The sequence below is a fragment of the Rhinichthys klamathensis genome, unplaced genomic scaffold (genome assembly GCF_029890125.1).
Source record: "Rhinichthys klamathensis goyatoka isolate OS25496 unplaced genomic scaffold, OSU_Roscu_1.1 h1tg000513l_1, whole genome shotgun sequence".
Classification (NCBI taxonomy): domain Eukaryota; kingdom Metazoa; phylum Chordata; class Actinopteri; order Cypriniformes; family Leuciscidae; genus Rhinichthys; species Rhinichthys klamathensis.
Genome location: NW_026606993.1, coordinates 254508 through 276749, shown reverse-complemented (window position 1 = coordinate 276749; position 22242 = coordinate 254508). Strand labels below are relative to the sequence as shown.

General features: G+C 39.5%; 2 protein-coding genes across 12 annotated transcripts in view; both read right to left on the bottom strand.

The window, feature by feature from the left end:
- Positions 1 to 12986, bottom strand: part of tead3a (TEA domain family member 3 a) — a 37432-nt gene extending 24446 nt beyond the window's left edge. For 2 of the 6 annotated variants that reach the window (XM_056238263.1, XM_056238262.1), the window contains exons 1-2: positions 12708 to 12982; positions 271 to 521 (exon numbers count right to left, since the gene is read on the bottom strand). In XM_056238263.1, coding sequence (XP_056094238.1) covers positions 271 to 409 — 139 coding nt within the window. In that variant the 5' untranslated portion in view covers positions 410 to 521; positions 12708 to 12982. Of the gene's footprint in view, positions 1 to 270; positions 522 to 12707 lie in introns of all 6 variants that reach the window. The other 4 variants (XM_056238257.1, XM_056238259.1, XM_056238261.1 and 1 more) reach the window with 4 other exon arrangements.
- A 2104-nt stretch (positions 12987 to 15090) lies between these two features.
- Positions 15091 to 22242, bottom strand: part of tulp1a (TUB like protein 1a) — a 30327-nt gene continuing 23175 nt past the window's right edge. For 3 of the 6 annotated variants that reach the window (XM_056238271.1, XM_056238270.1, XM_056238268.1), the window contains exons 12-13: positions 15625 to 15796; positions 15091 to 15399 (exon numbers count right to left, since the gene is read on the bottom strand). In XM_056238271.1, the coding sequence (XP_056094246.1) occupies positions 15266 to 15399; positions 15625 to 15796 (306 nt within the window). In that variant the 3' untranslated portion in view covers positions 15091 to 15265. The remainder of the gene's footprint in view (positions 15400 to 15624; positions 15797 to 22242) is intronic. The other 3 variants (XM_056238269.1, XM_056238267.1, XM_056238272.1) reach the window with 1 other exon arrangement.

The following is a 22242-nucleotide window of genomic DNA, read 5'->3' as shown; positions in this document are numbered from 1 at the left end:
TGTATACTGTTTACAAAGTTGCGTATCATAAACCTGTCATCTTTGACGTTTGCAATCTTTATAAATAATAAGACCATAATATGAGGCATTGCGTTTGGACATAAACACGGTCAGATAAGGCAATTTGTATGGGCAAAATTCAACTGAATATATTCCTTCATATAGCCCGTGAGTTTTGGGGGTAGTGCCCTTTTTTCAGGTCAGAGCAACTGCCCCACAAAATTCCTGTGCACGTCCCTGCTGGGGGGTATTTAGCTCTCCAAGACTCACCATACATTTTTCCTTCGTCTGAAAGTATGATCTTTCTGCGGCCACAGGGTGGGTAAATGGCCAGAGCCTCCTGAAAACTTTGTTCGATGTCAGGGCTCCAGACGCCCTCCGCATCCCCTTCCATTCCGGCCTTGTCCATCCCATCCACTCCATCCTCCTGCCCCTCCTCCGGGCTCTCGTTGGCGCTCCACTCGTTGGCTGCAATGGTGACGGCTCCACCTGGGCCCCTACGTGAGCCCTCACACCCAGGACTAGGAGAGAGAGAGAGAGAGAGAGAGAGATTATTAAAACCGGAGGTCACATTCAAAGGAACAGTTCACCCAAAATGTTTAATTCTCCCATTTAAAAATGAAAATTCTCTCGTTCGCGTCTTGTTGCACTTGAAAGGTCGAATATACAGGCAATTATGTCAAAATGCCCACCGTGTGAAGTATTCATGTAAACACAGCCGGTTATGTCTCAAGTGAGAGTGAACGGTTGTGTGTAAAGCGGATGTGTATCAGTATAATGGATCCGTGCATTTGGTCTTAAAGTGACAGCAGCCTAATAAACCTGCCGCTCTGTGTCATTAATGTGAATCAAACAAAAGAGAAAATGACTTACTGCTCTTGACTGAACAACTTTTTTTAGCTTAAATAAAAATAATTTTATATTTTATCCATACAGTGAAGACTATGCAATATTTTATTTTTACATTTGATTATTAATTCTTCTAACTACATGTTAAATAAACCTGCCTGAAAACTTTATTTGTTTAATTTATATTTTTCTATTTGTCCTATTGTTTGTGATTTGCTTCGTTGTTTCTTACTTTTAATAACAGAAATTAGATCAAATAACACAAAATAACTATATTGTTATGGTTATCGTAAAATAAGAATTTGGTCATTGGGCATGAAATTGAAAATCTTCTAAATGCATGTTATTTTTCTCAGTGTGAATGATTCATACATTAAATTATTTTTTATTTTTTTAAGTCTTTGAACTCATTTTAAATCAAAGTGTCACAACTCTTTTCTGCTGAATTTTCTAATCATTTAGTCCACTTAAATCCTGACCCTTTTTTTACATTTGGCTGCTCTCTCCGGTTTCACTCGCATGTACGTCACAGAACGAAAAGATCTGTCACTGCTTGCGTTTCACTGCAAATGTAATCTCCAAAAATGAAAAAAAGCAACAAAACTCATTCGCTATTCATGTGAACAGACTGAAATGTATGTCTTTATTAACTGAGAATCTGTGAGCTGTTAATCAACAGATCATTAAGTTCAACTCTAGAAACAAGTCAGTCGAATAACCAGTTTGTCTGAGTCACAAATCCGACTGAACAGTTTGTGGAATGAACTGATGAATCATTCATCTTATTGACTCCGGTCACAATTGTCCTTGAATTAACAGATCACTGGAGGGGAAGGTTTTCAGGGAATAAATACTTAAATTATGATCTGCTTCTCACTCAAAACTATTGTGTGGCTGCTAAAGATTTTAAAAATATAGCACATGGGTCAAATGGATCACTTATATGCGGCCTTTTTGGTATTTCCTTTAACCATTGAGGAGCTTAGCAGCTGTGGTATTTATGAATGCTGTTGTATGGAAACGACTACATGAAGATTCCTCAAAATATCGCATTTTGTGATCTGTGGAAGAAGGAATACAAGGTCAGCGAATACAAGTAAAACGTATCCCAGACGACTTTAGAGGATCATCAGCCACCCCCTTCCAGACTGCTTTACAATAATTGGTTGATTGAGACGGCTCAAGACCAATAGGAGGGTTGACAGTTACTATCAGTCCAGATGGTGTGACCATGAATCTCCCTTTGGAGCTGGAGCTTTTCCCACCCCTACTTTAAATAAAGAATCTTTCAGGATCATGTAATCATTTGCATATGCCCTGTCAATCCGTCTATCCCATTATGCGATGGGGGAAAGAGGAGAATTGGACAGGAAAGACAAAATGGCTGTCGGAGCAGAGGGCACACTGAGCTGCCGAGCAAGGCGCCAGATTTTTCAGACTCCTGATGTCAAGTCAAGTTCAGGTGACGAGATATCAGATTTTCAAGGACGTGCTTTACAGCTTTCGTGAGCTGGAGGGTATTAATAGCACTGGTATTGAAAATCAAGAGAATCTACTGAAGGCACTGATAAATTTCCTTGGTGTCAACAAGACAAGGCTGAGCAACATTGACCAATATCATAGTAGTCAAGTAGATAATGGAAGCTGGCTGTTCTCAAATCTTTATAATAAAATAGGTTTGAGTGACATATCAACGTATTGTAAAAAATAAAAAGGCTTATTTATTTTTTTGACAAAATTCAGTATAAAATAAATGATTTGCAAAAAATTAATCAAACTTGGCCAAAGCATTAAAGTCACCGAAATATTTATATTTATATAATGTGTAATAGGAAAGTGCATGCCATCACCGTTTTCACAGATTCATGTTTTTGAAGTTTACATGAAGAAGAAACGCTTTCAAAACTCGTTTTCAAAAACTTGCACTTTAAAACCTACTTCAAAGAATGTCGTGTAAATGAACAGCCAGAACGCATTCAAAGTTTTCTGTTTTCAGTTGAAAATGGTGTAGTGTAAGCGGCCCCTAAGTTAATAACTAATTAATGGAAATAACTATAACGGAAAGTAATCAATCAAAAAACATACTTAAGGCGAGACACTAAAAACAGTGTTTTTTTTATTTTATCCATCTGTCAAATTTTGAGATTTTGTGCTTTTTGGCTTTTCATAAAGTGTTTTTTCAGACTAGAGGACAGAAAACAGCCAAAAATACACTTTTAACTGTATCTTTTAGAGCGCTTTATCTATTTGCGTTTGTAGATTTCAATTACAGTATATAAAGGCCGTTTCCTCAAAATGAGTTTTTCCTCCTACATTGAGCCAGAAATCTCCACTTCAGTTAGTAGCATACACCAAAAGTTGTATTCTTATCTATATTCTGAAGTTTTTTTTAAAGAGGGGTTTGTTCATATATAATTTTCCAGGTTTTATACAACATTTTATTCCCCAAAAAAATGGCGAAAATGTATTTATTTTTGGCTGTTGACAGCTAGTGATAAATAAAGATATCCAAAATCCCCTCTGTAAAAATCTTTGACTCTAATATATATAAAAAAAATTCAACAAGTATTGTGACCCTGACTTTATCCAATGTTCAGATTTGTGTCCAAGAAATGTATGCAAATTAGTGCATATTTAAATAGATAACACCTAATTTGCATATTTAAACTTGTAATGCAATTTTTTTTTGCAATTATTAATGTAATCAATCAACTGGTGAAGTATGGTGACATTTATTAGGGTTTTTTTTTGTCTCTCCTTAAGCTAGACAATTACTTTCTTCTAGAGATGCTGTCCTTGTTGCATTCATTTCCTATTATCACTGTAAAGCTGCTTTCAAACAATCTGTACTGTAAAAAGCACTATGTAAATGAAGGTGACTTGACTTTCTTAATTGTTTACCGTTAACAAAATCATATTGAATATCTTGTGATTACAACCCCACAATTAACATTTCAATGCACTACATAAACAAAATCAACATTAGCCTACTGTATAGGCTATACCGGCGATCAAAAAGTTTGGGGTTGGTGAAGTCTCTTATGCTCTCTGCATATATTTGATCAAGAATACAGTAAAAACTAATATTATGAAACATTATGACATTTCAAAATACTGTAACTGTTTTCTATTTGAATATATTTTAAAAATGTAAATTATTCCTGGGATTAAAGCGGAATTTTCAGCATCATTACTCCAGTCTTCAGAGTCACATGATCCTTTAAAAATCATTTGAAAATGATGATTTGATGCTCAAGAAACCTTTATTATAATTATCAATGTTAAAAACAGCTGTGCTGCTACATATTTTTGTGGAAACTGTGAAACATTTTGTAACATTACAAATGTCTTTACTGTCACTTTTAATCAATTGAATGTGTCCTTGCTGAATAAAAGTATTCATTTCTTACTTTTTTTTTTATCTTATTAACCCCAAACTTCTCAACTGTAATGTAGGCTACAGTATATAGAATTTGTGATTTATAATAACAACCCAAACCCAAAAAACTTCTCTACAAACAAACAGGCTGGAATTCATCTTAAGGAAATTACCATTAGGGCCTTCATTCTTTAGCGAAGTCACTGAGGACATGTGGAAAATGAATCTGAAAAACAGTGTAAACTAATAAGAACTGCCCACAAAGCATTTTTGTGGCCATGGATTTGCTGAGCGCTCGGTCAAACTCATTCAACAATACTGCAACATTCTCAAGACAGAAAAAAAGAATGTTTTTTAATAGATTTACCACTGCTTAGCCATTTTTAACTATTTTGGGTTACGTCCACGTCAGCATTCATTCACAGATGTGCCAACTCTGAAATATTTACAACATTTTTAGTTAAAGAACCCATCCCAACTAGTGACTATAATAACCATAATATGGCAAATATGCAAGAAAAGCCATGACCGGACTTCAGAAACAGCCAAAGCGGTTATCATAAGGAGTAGAGGAGACCACTGGTATGGACCTACAGAGAGAGAAGGGCTGACATTCCAGACATGCCCTTATTAAGAAAGCTACAGTGTCGCTAACACACTCTCTGTCCATCTCTCTCTCTCTCTCTCTGGAGATCTGTTGTGTCACTCACACCCCCGTCCTTCCCCTCCAGTCCTCTTCTCTCCTTCCCTCTCACTTACGAGCACCCCAGTCCAAAAAAGGGCCTGAAGAACATGGAAATCATAGGGGGTGGGAGTGGGAGTGTGGGTTGCCTGACCAATTTAGGCATCCACTAAGGCTCAGGAAACACACAGAGCTCCCCAAGGACAATACTGCTGTTTTAGGTGGACTGGGTTCAGCACTCCTGAAAGCCAGTGCTATCAAGACCTGGGTAACAATAGTATTGAGGGCCAAAAACACAACACATAAATAAATGAATATGCCAAAAGTCTACTTTACTAAATATCAGCTTAAGACCTGAAACAATTCAGAACCCGAACATGGAATCCAGCAGCTTAAGAATAATAATCAAAAACTTTAGTAAGTTGGTCATTCTGCAGTCTTGAATTGTTGTGCTTGTGTTTGGTGCGTATTGCTGATGAGTAAATATTGACCTTGGTTTGAAACATGTTGCCTTATCTGTGAGCAGACATCATGAAAAGGTCAACAGCAGCGCCTGGCCTCTGAAGAGACATCGGGTTACAGAATCAAGTGACAAACCAAAAGCATCCAACACTCTTGATGGATAACCAGTGTTCATTAAAGAAGCATCTTGTCTAAACCTTCAACCGTCGCATTGGGCTATTATAAACACTTTGAGGGAGGGTACGTTTGTTTGAGCAAATTAGAGTGAATGTCATGAAAGCTCAAGAACATGTTGGCTTTGCATTTCACCCCAAAATTACACTGATATCATCTTGGGCCCTGTTTACACCTGGTGTTAAGATGCGTTTTGGTGGATCGGATCACAAGTAGACGAGGGACACCTGGTGTTTGAAATACGTCTCTTTAGTCCACTTTCAACCACTTCTAGTCCTGTTTTCTTCAAGGGTAGGGTCTATGGGAAGGGGAATGTATGTTTTTTTTTTACAGATATTTCAATCTAACAGAATGATGGAAAACATATGGAAGATTGCAGCACATTTGTAATGAGCCGCTGTCCAGATAGGGGAGAACAATTGCCACTTGAGTCGCTTCCCCCTACTGAACTCCACTCCCGTTTAATAAGAATATAAAGATAAAGACAGTCCACTTCGTGTATACAGACAGGAGCCATCTTTGGAAAACAGTCTCGACTAATCAAACCACGAACGACGTTCTAAGTGAGCTGAACTGTATGAAGTCGAGACTGTTTTCCAAAAGATGGCTCCTGTCTGTATACACGAAGTGGACTGTCTTTATCTTTATCTTCTTATTAAACGGTCTGTACACTTACAAAGTTCTCAATGCTTCGTTTTGCATGTAGGGACCCTCATTATGTTACTGTGTTAGTGTGGGGCTATTTTGAGCCTTGTTATTAACTAGCGATTTCTTTTTACTTATTATATGCCCCCATTACTAGCGTTATACGCCAAACAGTTTTTAGAGATAACACTCTTTACATTCGATTATCATGAAAACAAATCTCAGAGAACGGTTGACTAGGTACCAATGTTTTATTAGACCAAAGGTTCATTTTGCGCCGGAGTACTCCTTGACCAAGCACGTTCAAATGATCTACCCAATCAGCATAAGAGGAGGTCTATAAACACGTAGCCAACTCAACTATGTTCCTCAACAGTCTCCTCACACTCGCCTGGTTCATTTGATACATTTGTTTAAGCAAATTTGAAGTGAACAATAAGGGAAACATATGATACACCGGTGTTTTGCCAGATGAGAAGTTATCCATGCATCATCTTTTTACTCTTAATTCCTTTTATAACTGTATCCACTGTCCGTCCGACTGATTGCACTGTATTTTATTTTTGCATCCTCCTCTTGATTCTAAACTGAACTCAAATGGCGCTGAGAATTGGGTAAGAGACAAACATAAATTACTCTGAAATGTTAATTGGGAAATTGAGAGATGAAACTATGTTGATGACCGGAGTCTGTGGTAGAGTAGTGAGTTTAATGTGAAACTCGAGGTCGGGGACCAAATCTGTCTCTGTGGGGTGTGGACTGGAGTCAGTCCTAGAGCCTCCGAACAAATCTATGGGGTGCAGATTGGATCGATTCCTTTCCTAGAGCCCCTCCTGTCCGATTTTAGGGGGAAAAAATCGGGTCTATTAGAGACGCCCAATAGGCGCGCCGAAAGAACACCACAGACACACTACAATCAACATGGGAAAATCTCTCAGTAAAACAAGCACCCATGCAAAATATGATACACTGGTGTTTTGCCAGATGAGAAGTTTATCTATTTCATTGCCTTGCCTTGGTTCCTATCCTAACCAGAGATACGGGGGAGTACTCTGGGTTTGGGCCACATTCTGAGACTCTAATAACCCTATCTTATTCACTTTTACATGGTGTTAGAAAATAAATGTGTGTTGGCAGGGTGTACACGACCACCCAATGGTAAAAATCCACCCACTCCTTTTATATACTCCCCATAAATCATAAACAGTGTCTCACAATGAGTCTTTCGCGTTTTCTACACATTGTGACATCACAATGTAACAGGCCACGCCCACACATTTTTTACGTAAACACGCTAGACGGACGTATATATATATTAACTGATGATTAATACTTTGTGTTGACTTCAGTTGAGCCACGACACCACATTCAACTAAAAATGTCAAACTTTGTATGCGCTTTGGCCGTTCATTTACACGACAACAGCGTTTTGGGGGCCTGGAAATGCAAACTTTTGAAAAGGGGTTTCAAAGTGCACGTTTTTGAAAACGAGACCGTTATCGTCTCTGTGTAAACTACAAAAGTTTGTGAAATTTGTGAAAACGGTGACGTCATGCTCATATCATGTATTACGTGTTCAGTCTATAACAGGTGCGTAGTTTCTTTACAAAGTGAGTGACATCGCCATCTACTGGCCTGCCATGAATAATACAGCGTTTTGAGTCGTTTTCGCGGATCCGTGTAAACGGGGATCGTTTTGACAATGTTTTCGTCTGTAGGCGAAAAACGCTCGCCTTGCTTTATCTGACAAGGGGTTAAGCAGCACAGACAGGAGACTGTTCTCTTCGGAGACTTGGAAAAACAGCTGCAATGCTTGTCAACAGGGAAAAGGCCTTTGCTCATCAACAACTCTCCTCTTGCACACTCCTCACCAACGCGCACACACACACCCTTTCAGAAAGAACAACAGGGCAACAAGTAGGCGAGCAGCTGCTGCCCTAGATCAGATTACAGATAAGGACGGCATTTTAAGGCATGGCCAAGTAATGCTGAACTCTCTGATGGTTTAACAGAATATATCTAAATGCCGTTTCAACATTGGTTTAAGTGTTTTATTTCACCAGGCAACTTGACAAGATTCTGCTAACACTGCCCTACAAGGAGAGAGTATGATCTTCAAAAACGCCGGAACCAAAAGGCTTTGAGGCTTTGAGTAATTCCTTACAAAACATCTCCTAAACTCGTCCAGGAACACATTTGCATCTAGCCTGCACAACCACAACATTCAAATATCAATTGATCAAATCTTCCTGGATAACAGAGTGAGCAGGACAGCTACAGGACACGTCCAAAAAGCTGGCAGCCACAATTTAGTGTTGAACACTATGAAGCACTTTACATGCTAGGTCAAAGACTCTTACATTGGACTGAAAAAAGAGATAAAGACATGTTACGAAGAGGGAAGATTGAAGTGCCTTTCTCTTTCTTCCATGGACCCAACCCATGTCAAACCTGTACAACCAGCTACTGTAGTTTTCTCAGAGTCTAAGGAAACCCCCTCTTCTTCAGCGAGCATCATTTAAATTTACTGCATTTCCCCCTATTACTTACAGAATATATACTTACATATATATAAAAATAAAATATATATAAAATAAAATTACATGACATGGGTGTAAATATAACACACACACACACACACACCATTTTATTTTAAAACAGATGAGGAAATAAAGAAAATAATCCAAGGAACTAAAAGAATTTTATCATTTTTGTCTGAGGCATCCGTCATCCGTACGCGTATCTGTTTCTAGACCAATTAAAGATGTTAAATACACAAATAAAACTGCATTTGTCACTGAAAAAAACATCAGATGTTATTGTTATTTTTCCACAATGAACACTTAAAGTTAAAAGTGAGTCATAATCAATGAGAAAACAATTATTTAGTTATGTTGTGATCACAAGAAAGAAAGTCGTAATCTCGAGAAAGAAAAAAATTATATTGGGATCACAAGAAAACAAGAATGTACTTACTTGACTTGAGATGTAGTATAAAAATTATAGGACACATCAACACACTTTCATGGCAATACGTAACTTTGATGTTTTAGCAAATTTAAGGCTAATTTGAATTAATTCGTACAACCCCATTCATATGTTTTTGTGTGATCTGTTTTCGAACACTGACAGTTAGGCTTTAAAAAAAATCGTACAGTTATGTACGAATAACATCGAAATTCTTACTTCATTTGAATTTGTGTGATTTCGTATGAATACACCACCTTGTATAATTCATACAAAATCGCCACATCTTATAATGGTTCCGTTTTCTCATGAGAGATCGAGTTGGACATATTTTTGAAGAAAAGGAAAGGGACTAAATTGGAAGAAACTGAGGTCTTTATTTGTTTATGTTTTGCCACTTTTACTGATATGGATAGTAGAGAGAAGACAAGACATTATATGGCAAAGAAGAGGTGAATAATGTTGCAAGCAGAATTTGAACTCCTATTTCCCAGAAGAGCACCAAGGGTCAATATGTCATGGAGCTCACCACCAGGTATCTTTTTAAATAAAGGTGCAAACACACTAAAGAAAGCTCTGATCCATTTTGAGGGAGTGGACAGAGCAAAGGGATTACAGAAATGTAGTTTCTAAAATCGCAACTGAACCTGCCTCTCTGGTATTATCATTGTCCAATGGTCAACGGACGCCTGCATTAAAGTATAAGGCATCAAAAGCTAGAATTTACTCAGCTTTTGGATGTATGACAGAACATCCCTTTCACAAATCCTTGCTTTTTAGTAGTTTTCCCTGCTGTAAACCCTAGCCGCCCTAAACCATCAGTTATATTGCATGTTTACGTATGAATTATAATGATCTCCAACGGAGCTTCCTCTCAGAGTCCCAGGTGCTCTCTGTCCATCACCCAATTTCCTCTCCAGACATTCATACACCCCTAGATCCCAACCAACATGCTTGTGGTTGCTAACATGTGGCCATCAACATACGTAGCCATAGCATTTCAATTCAAGTGGCAACAGTTGTCGAAAGCCAATGAAACCAGACTACAGTGAAACCAACTTTGAGGAAAATTATCACAGATTTAATGAATTACTGATTCGAACCATTTTAGATGAACACAAACTCCACAAGAATATTCCTCTGATTTCAATACAGTTTGATGCTAGCATTGCTATGCTAACAAGGCGATACTCGAATAAAAAACTCTTTTGATGTGCGCGAACCAATGATTTTTGTTCTCGCGCATCAAGCAAGTACAGATGAGCTTCAATGTTTATTTGATGAGCTCTCTCTATGTGCACTGATCAACTGTGATATGATTAAAAGCCTAAAATTGTTCACTTCTGTTCACTTCTACAGAAGACAAACTGCTCGACTCATTAAAAATGATGGGAGTATATCAAAAATACCTCCATTTGTATGCCGAAGATGAGGTTTGGAACAACATGAGGGCGAGTAAATGATGACAGACTTTTAAAACACTAGATTTGAGAAGAAAGCATCAGTCTTCATATATGCCTGTGGGCACCTCTTAAAAACGCCCCTCCGAACAGACCTTTACCAGAAAACTGAACTAGAATTCGTCCATACGGCTAAGAAAACAATGCAGTTGTACACCGCATGGGGAAAGAATCCGTCACACATGTCTAAGTTCAGACTAAATCGACCAACACCAGATGAGCAACAGGAAATTGTACAAAGAGTGACAATTTTGAAGTCTGGATTTACAGGCGCACCACTGACCTCCACGTCCCCAGGTGCTGAGAGACACAAAAGAGGGTCGACCCGAAAAATCTAGAGCCCTAAAGGATGAGAGAACCGCTTGTGTAGATCAGTAAGATATCGTTCCCCACAGAATAGCGGTCTGAAGCCCAACAAACACACTGCAGGGCTATTTAAAGCGGTGAGCTCACCCAACACACTTGTCATGTTTTGCAGGCCCTCTTGAAGCTTCACAGCCAGTGTTAAGAAAATCCCCCTTCTCGTTGGGTTATTTTCGTAGTGAAAGAAAAAATACAATATTCAGAAAACCTTCTATAATATGATTGCCCATGTGAATTAATATAATAGTGTAAAAATCATGCAATACTCCACTAATGTGGAACTGTTTAGTGTACTTGCTAATAAAAAAGGCAATCATGAAGATGTTATTCTTGTAATAATAATAATGATGAATATAATTGGAAACGCCTACACAGTTATGAGAAAATGTGCTTTTACATTGCTTTAACTCAAAAAAATAAGTTAAGCAATTGGCAACTTTTTTTTTAAATAAGTTATTCAAGATTCAACTCAATTTTTAAAGTCAGTTTAATAATTTAAGTTGAAATATCCAAGTTGATTGTACTTAATTTAAGGAAGGAACTTTTTTTTTTTTTTTACAGTGGGGCATTTAAGGAATTTAGAGTCCATTAATGTGTGAGTAGAGTTCATACTTCAACAAGAGCTCTTGAAGGAAATATCTGGATTTTTTTTCTCTCTTGGCACCACTGTTATATTCGGTCACATTTGTTACAAGAAATTCTCCTTTGATTGCTCACTGTAACCTTACTCAACCTGAAGAACCTGTTGAATCTCTGCACGGTGAAACTGAGGGGGCACGTTATGACTAAGCCAAGATGCAAGGGATCTTAAATGACTTAAAAGACTATTTCTGATGAATGGGATCACCACACTCCCTCTAACAGCTGTAACTGAATCATCCTAGAGACTGATCATTTTATACGCACAATGCAGGGCATCAGAAAGGAAGATTTTAATTTCTTTATGAATAGGCTGGGTTTTATGAGTAATTCGTACAGGCTTAAAGCTCATTAACCTACAAGAAACACAAAGACGCGGCCATATTACATGAATTATTTACAAAAAAAGTATAATCTTGAAACACATTTACGCAGGTTCACCTTTGTAGAGCACATCAACAACAACAAAACAATGATTTAAACTTCTGGCAGTTTTTTTATTCTTTTTTTTCTGATTAGGCCTATGATGTACAGCAGCCCTGTTTTAATAACTAACGTTAAACTAAACTAAATTATGCATTTTAGGACAAAATGCGTTTGGGCACACAGCTTACTATACATCATGTAGACAAATACTACTAGAAAAGTATACATATAAAAAAAATACATTTTGACATTTGATGTATAAACACATAAACAACTTGAAATGTAGCTATTAAAATGAAAAGAAGATGACACAGTTTAGTTTAAAAAAAGAAGAAGCTGTATGTGCTCTATAGTATTGTAAATACAAAGAGATACAAACCATGAAACCATAATCATATGTGATTAAAATCATTTGCTCCACTGTATTAGTAGTAGGCGACAAACTTTCTCACACGCATACAGTGCTTATTCTACTGATGCATGATTGTTTTGAAATATCAGTAATACGTTTACATCTGTAAACCCACGTGTGTAAGTGTGTAATGCAACATCACTGAAGCGGCTCCGAAAAAATGCCAAAAATGAGAATGATGTAAAAACTGCAGCGCGAGCGCAATGACTGCATGAAACAAAGGAGCGCAACAAGAGTTTTTGCACTTACCTTGAACGCAAACCTCTGCTCTACTGTGCGCAATAAAATGGATTCCAGGCTCTATCTCATGAGCTCGTTTACAAATGCAAACCACGCTGGTGTTTTTGAAGAAATATTTCTCCTGATTTGACAGTAAAGCTGGAATGTGAAGTATGACTTCGGTATGAAATCACGGCGAACCCGAGCGGAGCGCTGGAGGAGGAGACACGAAGAAGGAGGCGGGAAATCTCCACCCCGCTCAAACTTCACGAGCAAATCTCACGCGTGGACATCACTTGAGACGCGCTCATTGGCTGTGTGTGCGTGTGCGTGTTTCTCTTATATATTTGTCTTTTTTTTCTTCTTTTTTTTTTGTTTGTTTACTCAATGTACCCCCTTGACTGTAGTTGCAATTCTTTAAAACCAAACCAAAAAAAAAAGTGAGTGTGATTCTCAAAACCTAGAATGCTACGTATCTAGACTGCATTTTTTTGACTGGCAATTTCCTATAACTGACTCAGCTAAAACAATTTTAGTTGTTTTTATTCTAGTTTGCCAATTATGTGGGACATTATAGGCGCATCACAAGCATAATAGCACTTTTTAATTTATTTATAGACTAACTAACTAGCTTGATAAATACACTATTTTGACCATAAACGACTTAAAGTGATAGTTTACCAAGAAATTAAAATTCTGTCACCATTTACTCACCCTTGTGTTGTTACTTCTGTGTGAGTTTCTATCTTATGTTGAACAAAAAGAGGATATTTTGAAGAATGCTGCATGGTAACCCTACCAAAATACTATGGAAGTCAATGGCAACTTTCAACCGTCTGGTTAACAACATTCTCAAAATACAGGTTTGGAACAACATAAGGGTGAGTAAATGATGACAGAATTTGTGTGAACTATTGCTTTAAGGAATGTTATATTTTGCTATGAATTCCGTATTAGATTTTAGGAAACACCTCACAATAAGGTCGTATCAGTTAATAAACTAGCCATGAGCAATACATTTGTTACAGTATTGTTAACGTGTGTGTAGCTCACTATAAAAGAATATGCCTAACAGTATTGTACAGTATGTATGTAAAATGTTGCCGATTTTTTTATTTACCATCACTTTCATGAAAAAAATTAAACCTGTATCAAGACAAAAATAAAGTATAACTAAAATATCAAATTAAAACACACCAAATTTAAGCTGTTGTGGGCAATTTCTATGACCACTACTAGCCATCAAAAGGAATAGCATCAATAGCTGTTTCCTAAGAGGTTTCCCAGACACTCCCCCCATCTGCTATTGGTCGATCAAACAGTTAGCCCCGCCCCAGAATCACGTCATTGGTTAAGGCCACGTGTTACACTTCTTGGTTGCTCTGTTTACAAGCCTAAAGGTGATGATACACAGGGCAACTTTTTGAGCAATGTTGCTGAGCAATCTTGCCAAGTGTTTGTTGCTTGGGCACCTTCCCATTGAAAATGGGCAATAAATGTATATCTGGATAATTTATTTCGGTCATGGGCCCTGTGTCTCATCTGGTTGCCCAGCAACATTGCCAAAAAAGTTGCCCTGTGTATCATCACCTTAAGACTGCCACATAGATAAGTATCATAGCTCAGGACATGTAGACTATTTCAATGATATCTGACAGGTTGTATGAAATGTTATGTTTTATACAGCTACTTTAAAGTGCACAATACTCAAAGGGGGGGTTTGGGAGGAAAAATGTAAATTTTTCCTTTTTATTACAATATTAAATAGTGGAGAGGGTGTGTTGAAGACTGAACATATTTAAACAGGTGAGAAGACCGTGGAAGCTTGAAGTCACACAGCAGTCTGGTGTATTGAGACCATAACGTCTTGTTGAAACAGCACCACCATAAGGACGACTTCTCCAGTTCATCACAATAGTGATAAATCAAAAGTCCTGTTTGTGTGGACAATTTTGTTGTAGTTTGCAGATACACATTTCCCCTCCAGCTTGTCTAGCTGTTTCAACAAAAAAAAAAAACCCCACAAAAAACAATGAAACATGTAGTATTTGTTTTAGAATTATTTGGAAATCTCTAAGAATAGTAATTTCAGTTCATTTTTAATAGAAGAATATGTATATATATATATATATATATATATATATATATATATATATATATATATATATATATATATATATATATATATATATATATATATATATATATATATATTAATATGTGTTTTCATATGTTTTGCACCTCAGGTGTTTGAGATAAAAAGGTACGTTGCATTCATCATTTACTTTTGATATAAAAAATCCACACATTCATAAATCTCAATATAATCAAATAGTCTTTCAGTCATTTTATAGCCTGCATTCGTCCCATGCATCTATGCAGCACATGTGTATATGTATGGTGTCAGTTCTTGTTCTGCATCTGAGCTAAATGTATCCCAATCGCATTCAGGCACAGCGAGAATTATAAAAATGCCCCACATTATCAGATAGCACATCTTTCTGCATTTTCCACACTGATGATGAAGTTATTGTGCATTGACTGCAAAGATGTGACTCTTCTTGGTCGTAGAATGTTGTGCCTCGTGTTCATTCGCAGGCCAATTTGCCATCAAAGCTGGACAGAGCGATAGCAAAGGCTTGAACTGCACACATGGGGTAATTATAGTCCAGAGTGAACATATCATCTGCCACCCTTCCAAACTGCATCACGATGTAGCTATCTGAAAAAGAGAGCATTTACAGTAAGGTTAGGGTTTTTACATTCATCGTTACAATTCCAAAAACCAGCACAATTCCAGCATAATACAGAATTATCAACACAAGATAGGATAAAAATGTTCAATTTGTGACATTTTGTCCTATTGAAAAGTTATAACATTTGTGTAAGCCCAGCTGTAGAGGTAAAGGACATTGACAGGAATGGCAATATCAGCAGTCTCACTCACTGTCTTTGCTGTGGACGATCTGGAAGTTCTTGACAGAGGCCTGTGTGACCCGTCCAGAGAAGTTGAGGACATAGGAAGCCGTGTCGTCGTTCCAAACTGGAGTTTTGTTGTGGAGTTCAATCAGGTTGTCCATCTGTCTGTTCTGGTAGCGCACGAGTATATTGTCGTTGTCCTTTAATAAAAAATAACAAAATTGTTGTGCATGAACGAATTGGTCATTGTACACTGAAAACAGTGAAAAGACCATTTCATTTATTTAAAGTGCATTTTCATATCTGTCTAATCAAAAATTACTGAACTTTCGTTCAGTTTTACTAAAAGCAAATAGCACTGCCAAAAAACGAGTAGTATTTTCACTTGACCCCAGAGTGTTGATGTGCAGAACACATACTGGCTAGCTTCAATGACTGCAGAAATTATTGTGGGTTTTATCATTTTTTCTGGCATTTGTTAGTACATAAGAAAAAATATGATGCATACGAATTTAAAGTCGTCTTTTTCTATGGTTAGTAAACTAAATTAAACATTGACTAACAAAATTATTTACAGGTGAAAATTCTACTTTCATATTATAGATAATTTAGCTTTCGTTTATGGTGCGTAACACAAGAATGAACCTCATTGGTTCATGCAGAAGCTCAAACGTGCTGCGAAACACGAGAATGAACCTCATTGGTTCTTGCTGAAGCTCAAACGTGCTGCGTAACACAAGAATGAACCTCATTAGTTCATGCTGAAGCTCAAACGTGCTGCGTAACAAGAGAATGAACCTCATTGGTTCATGCTGAAGCTCAAACGTGCTGCGTAACACGAGAATGAACCTCATTGGTTCATGCTGAAGCTCAAACGTGCTGCGTAACACAAGAATGAACCTCATTGGTTCTTGCTAAAGCTCAAACGTGCTGCGTAACATGAGAATGAACCTCATTGGTTCATGCAGAAGCTCAAACGTGCTGCGTAACACGAGAATGAACCTCATTGGTTCTTGCTGAAGCTCAAACGTGCTGCGTAACATGAGAATGAACCTCATTGGTTCATGCAGAAGCTCAAACGTGCTGCGTAACACGAGAATGAACCTCATTGGTTCTTGCTAAAGCTCAAACGTGCTGCGTAACAAGAGAATGAACCTCATTGGTTCTTGCAGAAGCTCAAACGTGCTGCGTAACAAGAGAAGGAACCTCATTGGTTCTAGCTAAAGCTCAAACGTGCTGCGTAACAAGAGAATGAACCTCATTGGTTCTTGCAGAAGCTCAAACGTGCTGCGTAACACGAGAATGAACCTCATTGGTTCTTGCTAAAGCTCAAACGTGCTGCGTAACACGAGAATGAACCTCATTGGTTCTTGCTAAAGCTCAAACGTGCTGCGTAACACGAGAATGAACCTCATTGGTTCATGCAGAAGCTCAAAGGTGCTGCGTAACACGAGAATGAACCTCATTGGTTCTTGCTAAAGCTCAAACGTGCTGCGTAACAAGAGAATGAACCTCATTTGTTCTTGCTGAAGCTCAAACGTGCTGCGTAACACGAGAATGAACCTCATTGGTTCTTGCTAAAGCTCAAACGTGCTGCGTAACACGAGAATGAACCTCATTGGTTCTTGCTGAAGCTCAAACGTGCTGCGTAACATGAGAATGAACCTCATTGGTTCTTGCAGAAGCTCAAACGTGCTGCGTAACACGAGAATGAACCTCATTGGTTCTTGCAGAAGCTCAAACGTGCTGCGTAACATGAGAATGAACCTCATTGGTTCTTGCAGAAGCTCAAACGTGCTGCGTAACACGAGAATGAACCTCATTGGTTCTTGCAGAAGCTCAAACGTGCTGCGTAACACGAGAATGAACCTCATTGGTTCTTGCTGAAGCTCAAACGTGCTGCGTAACACGAGAATGATCCTTATTGGTTCTTGCAGAAGCTCAAACGTGCTGCGTAACACGAGAATGAACCTCATTGGTTCTTGCAGAAGCTCAAACGTGCTGCGTAACACGAGAATAAACCTCATTGGTTCTTGCAGAAGCTCAAACGTGCTGCGTAACACGAGAATGATCCTCATTGGTTCTTGCAGAAGCTCAAACGTGCTGCGTAACATGAGAATGAACCTCATTGGTTCTTGCTGAAGCTCAAACGTGCTGCGTAACACGAGAATGAACCTCATTGGTTCTTGCAGAAGCTCAAACGTGCTGCGTAACACGAGAATGATCCTCATTGGTTCTTGCAGAAGCTCAAACGTGCTGCGTAACATGAGAATGAACCTCATTGGCTCTTGCTGAAGCTCAAACGTGCTGCGTAACACGAGAATGAACCTCATTGGTTCTTGCTGAAGCTCAAACGTGCTGCGTAACACGAGAATGAACCTCATTGGTTCTTGCTAAAGCTCAAACGTGCTGCGTAACATGAGAATGAACCTCATTGGTTCTTGCAGAAGCTCAAACGTGCTGCGTAACACGAGAATGAACCTCATTGGTTCTTGCAGAAGCTCAAACGTGCTGCGTAACAAGAGAATGAACCTCATTGGTTCTTGCTGAAGCTCAAACGTGCTGCATAACACGAGAATGAACCTCATTGGTTCTTGCTGAAGCTCAAACGTGCTGCGTAACACAAGAATGAACCTCATTGGTTCATGCAGAAGCTCAAACGTGCTGCGTAACACGAGAATGAACCTCATTGGTTCTTGCTAAAGCTCAAACGTGCTGCGTAACAAGAGAATGAACCTCATTGGTTCTTGCAGAAGCTCAAACGTGCTGCGTAACAAGAGAATGAACCTCATTGGTTCTAGCTAAAGCTCAAACGTGCTGCGTAACAAGAGAATGAACCTCATTGGTTCTTGCAGAAGCTCAAACGTGCTGCGTAACACGAGAATGAACCTCATTGGTTCTTGCTAAAGCTCAAACGTGCTGCGTAACACGAGAATGAACCTCATTGGTTCATGCAGAAGCTCAAAGGTGCTGCGTAACACGAGAATGAACCTCATTGGTTCTTGCTAAAGCTCAAACGTGCTGCGTAACAAGAGAATGAACCTCATTGGTTCTTGCTGAAGCTCAAACGTGCTGCGTAACACGAGAATGAACCTCATTGGTTCTTGCTAAAGCTCAAACGTGCTGCGTAACACGAGAATGAACCTCATTGGTTCTTGATGAAGCTCAAACATGCTGCGTAACAAGAGAATGAACCTCATTGGTTCTTGCTAACGCTCAAACGTGCTGCGTAACACGAGAATGAACCTCATTGGTTCTTGCTGAAGCTCAAACGTGCTGCGTAACATGAGAATGAACCTCATTGGTTCTTGCAGAAGCTCAAACGTGCTGCGTAACACGAGAATGAACCTCATTGGTTCTTGCAGAAGCTCAAACATGCTGCGTAACATGAGAATGAACCTCATTGGTTCTTGCAGAAGCTCAAACGTGCTGCGTAACACGAGAATGAACCTCATTGGTTCTTGCTGAAGCTCAAACGTGCTGCGTAACACGAGAATGATCCTCATTGGTTATTGCAGAAGCTCAAACGTGCTGCGTAACACGAGAATGAACCTCATTGGTTTTTGCAGAAGCTCAAACGTGCTGCGTAACACGAGAATGATCCTCATTGGTTCTTGCAGAAGCTCAAACGTGCTGCGAAACATGAGAATGAACCTCATTGGTTCTTGCTGAAGCTCAAACGGGCTGCGTAACACGAGAATGAACCTCATTGGTTCTTGCAGAAGCTCAAACGTGCTGCGTAACACGAGAATGATCCTCATTGGTTCTTGCAGAAGCTCAAACGTGCTGCGTAACATGAGAATGAACCTCATTGGCTCTTGCTGAAGCTCAAACGTGCTGCGTAACACGAGAATGAACCTCATTGGTTCTTGCTGAAGCTCAAACGTGCTGCGTAACACGAGAATGAACCTCATTGGTTCTTGCTAAAGCTCAAACGTGCTGCGTAACAAGAGAATGAACGTCATTGGTTCTTGCTAAAGCTCAAACGTGCTGCGTAACAAGAGAATGAACCTCATTGGTTCTTGCAGAAGCTCAAACGTGCTGCGTAACACGAGAATGAACCTTATTGGTTCTTGCAGAAGCTCAAACGTGCTGCGTAACACGAGAATGATCCTCATTGGTTCTTGCAGAAGCTCAAACGTGCTGCGTAACATGAGAATGAACCTCATTGGTTCTTGCTGAACCTCAAACGTGCTGCGTAACATGAGAATGAACCTCATTGGCTCTTGCTGAAGCTCAAACGTGCTGCGTAACACGAGAATGAACCTCATTGGTTCTTGCTGAAGCTCAAACGTGCTGCGTAACACGAGAATGAACCTCATTGGCTCTTGCTGAAGCTCAAATGTGCTGCGAAACAAGAGAATGAACCTCATTGGCTCTTGCTGAAGCTCAAACGTGCTGCGTAACAAGAGAATGAACCTCATTGGTTCTTGCTAAAGCTCAAACGTGCTGCGTAACATGAGAATGAACCTCATTGGTTCTTGATGAAGCTCAAACGTGCTGCATAACATGAAAATGAACCTCATTGGTTCTTGCTAAAGCTCAAACGTGCTGCGTAACATGAGAATGAACCTCATTGGTTCTTGCTGAAGCTCAAATGTGCTGCGTAACATGAGAATGAACCTCATTGGTTCTTGCTGAAGCTCAAACGTGCTGCGTAACACGAGAGTGAACCTCATTGGTTCTTGCTGAAGCTCAAACGTGCTGCGTAACACGAGAATGAACCTCATTGGTTCTTGCTGAAGCTCAAACGTGCTGCGTAACATGAGAATGAACCTCATTGGTTCTTGCGGAAGTATAAACGTGCTGCGAAACACGATAATGAACCTCATTGGTTCTTGCAGAAGCTCAAACGTGCTGCGTAACACGAGAATGAACCTCATTGGTTCTTGCTGAAGCTCAAACGTGCTGCGTAACACGAGAATGAACCTCATTGGTTCTTGCGGAAGCTCAAACGTTCTGCGTAACACGAGAATGAACCTCGTTGGTTCTTGCTGAAGCTCAAACGTGCTGCGTACCACGAGAATGAACCTCATTGGTTCTTGCAGAAGCTCAAACGTGCTGCGTAACACAAGAATGAACCTCATTGGTTCTTGCTGAAGCTCAAACGTGCTGCGTAACACGAGAATGAACCTCATTGGTTCTTGCTGAAGCTCAAACGTGCTGCGTAACACGAGAATGAACCTCATTGGTTCTTGCTGAAGCTCAAACGTGCTGCGTAACACTAGAATGAACCTCATTGGTTCTTGCTGAAGCTCAAACGTGCTGCGTACCACGAGAATGAACATCATTGTTTCTTGCTGAAGCTCAAACGTGCTGCGTACCACGAGAATGAACATCATTGTTTCTTGCTGAAGCTCAAACGTGCTGCGTAACACGAGAATGAACCTCATTGGTTCTTGCAGAAGCTCAAACGTGCTGCGTAACACAAGAATGAACCTCATTGGTTCTTGCTGAAGCTCAAACGTGCTGCGTAACACGAGAATGAACCTCATTGTTTCTTGCTGAAGCTCAAACGTGCTGCGTAACACGAGAATGAACCTCATTGGTTCTTGCTGAAGCTCAAACGTGCTGCGTAACACGAGAATGAACCTCATTGGTTCTTGCAGAAGCTCAAACGTGCTGCGTAACACGAGAATGAACATCATTGTTTCTTGCTGAAGCTCAAACGTGCTGCGTAACACGAGAATGAACATCATTGTTTCTTGCAGAAGCTCAAACGTGCTGCGTAACACGAGAATGAACATCATTGTTTCTTGCTGAAGCTCAAACGTGCTGCGTAACACGAGAATGAACCTCATTGGTTCTTGCTGAAGCTCAAACGTGCTGCGTAACACGAGAATGAACCTCATTGGTTCTTGCTGAAGCTCAAACGTGCCGCGTAACACGAGAATGATCCTCATTGGTTCTTGCTGAAGCTCAAACGTGCTGCGTAACACAAGAATGAACCTCATTGGTTCTTGCTGAAGCTCAAACGTGCTGCGTAACACGAGAATGAACCTCATTGTTTCTTGCTGAAGCTCAAACGTGCTGCGTAACACGAGAATGAACCTCATTGGTTCTTGCTGAAGCTCAAACGTGCTGCGTAACAAGAGAATGAACCTCATTGGTTCTTGCTGAAGCTCAAACGTGCTGCGTAACAAGAGAATGAACCTCATTGGTTCTTGCAGAAGCTCAAACGTGCTGCGTAACATGAGAATGAACCTCATTGGTTCTTGCAGAAGCTCAAACGTGCTGCGTAACACGAGAATGAACCTCATTGGTTCTTGCTGAAGCTCAAACGTGCTGCGTAACATGAGAATGAACCTCATTGGTTCTTGCAGAAGCTCAAACGTGCTGCGTAACACGAGAATGAACCTCATTGGTTCTTGCAGAAGCTCAAACGTGCTGCGTAACATGAGAATGAACCTCATTGGTTCTTGCAGAAGCTCAAACGTGCTGCGTAACACGAGAATGAACCTCATTGGTTCTTGCTGAAGCTCAAACGTGCTGCGTAACATGAGAATGAACCTCATTGGTTCTTGCAGAAGCTCAAACGTGCTGCGTAACACGAGAATGAACCTCATTGGTTCTTGCTGAAGCTCAAACGTGCTGCGTAACACGAGAATGATCCTCATTGGTTCTTGCAGAAGCTCAAACGTGCTGC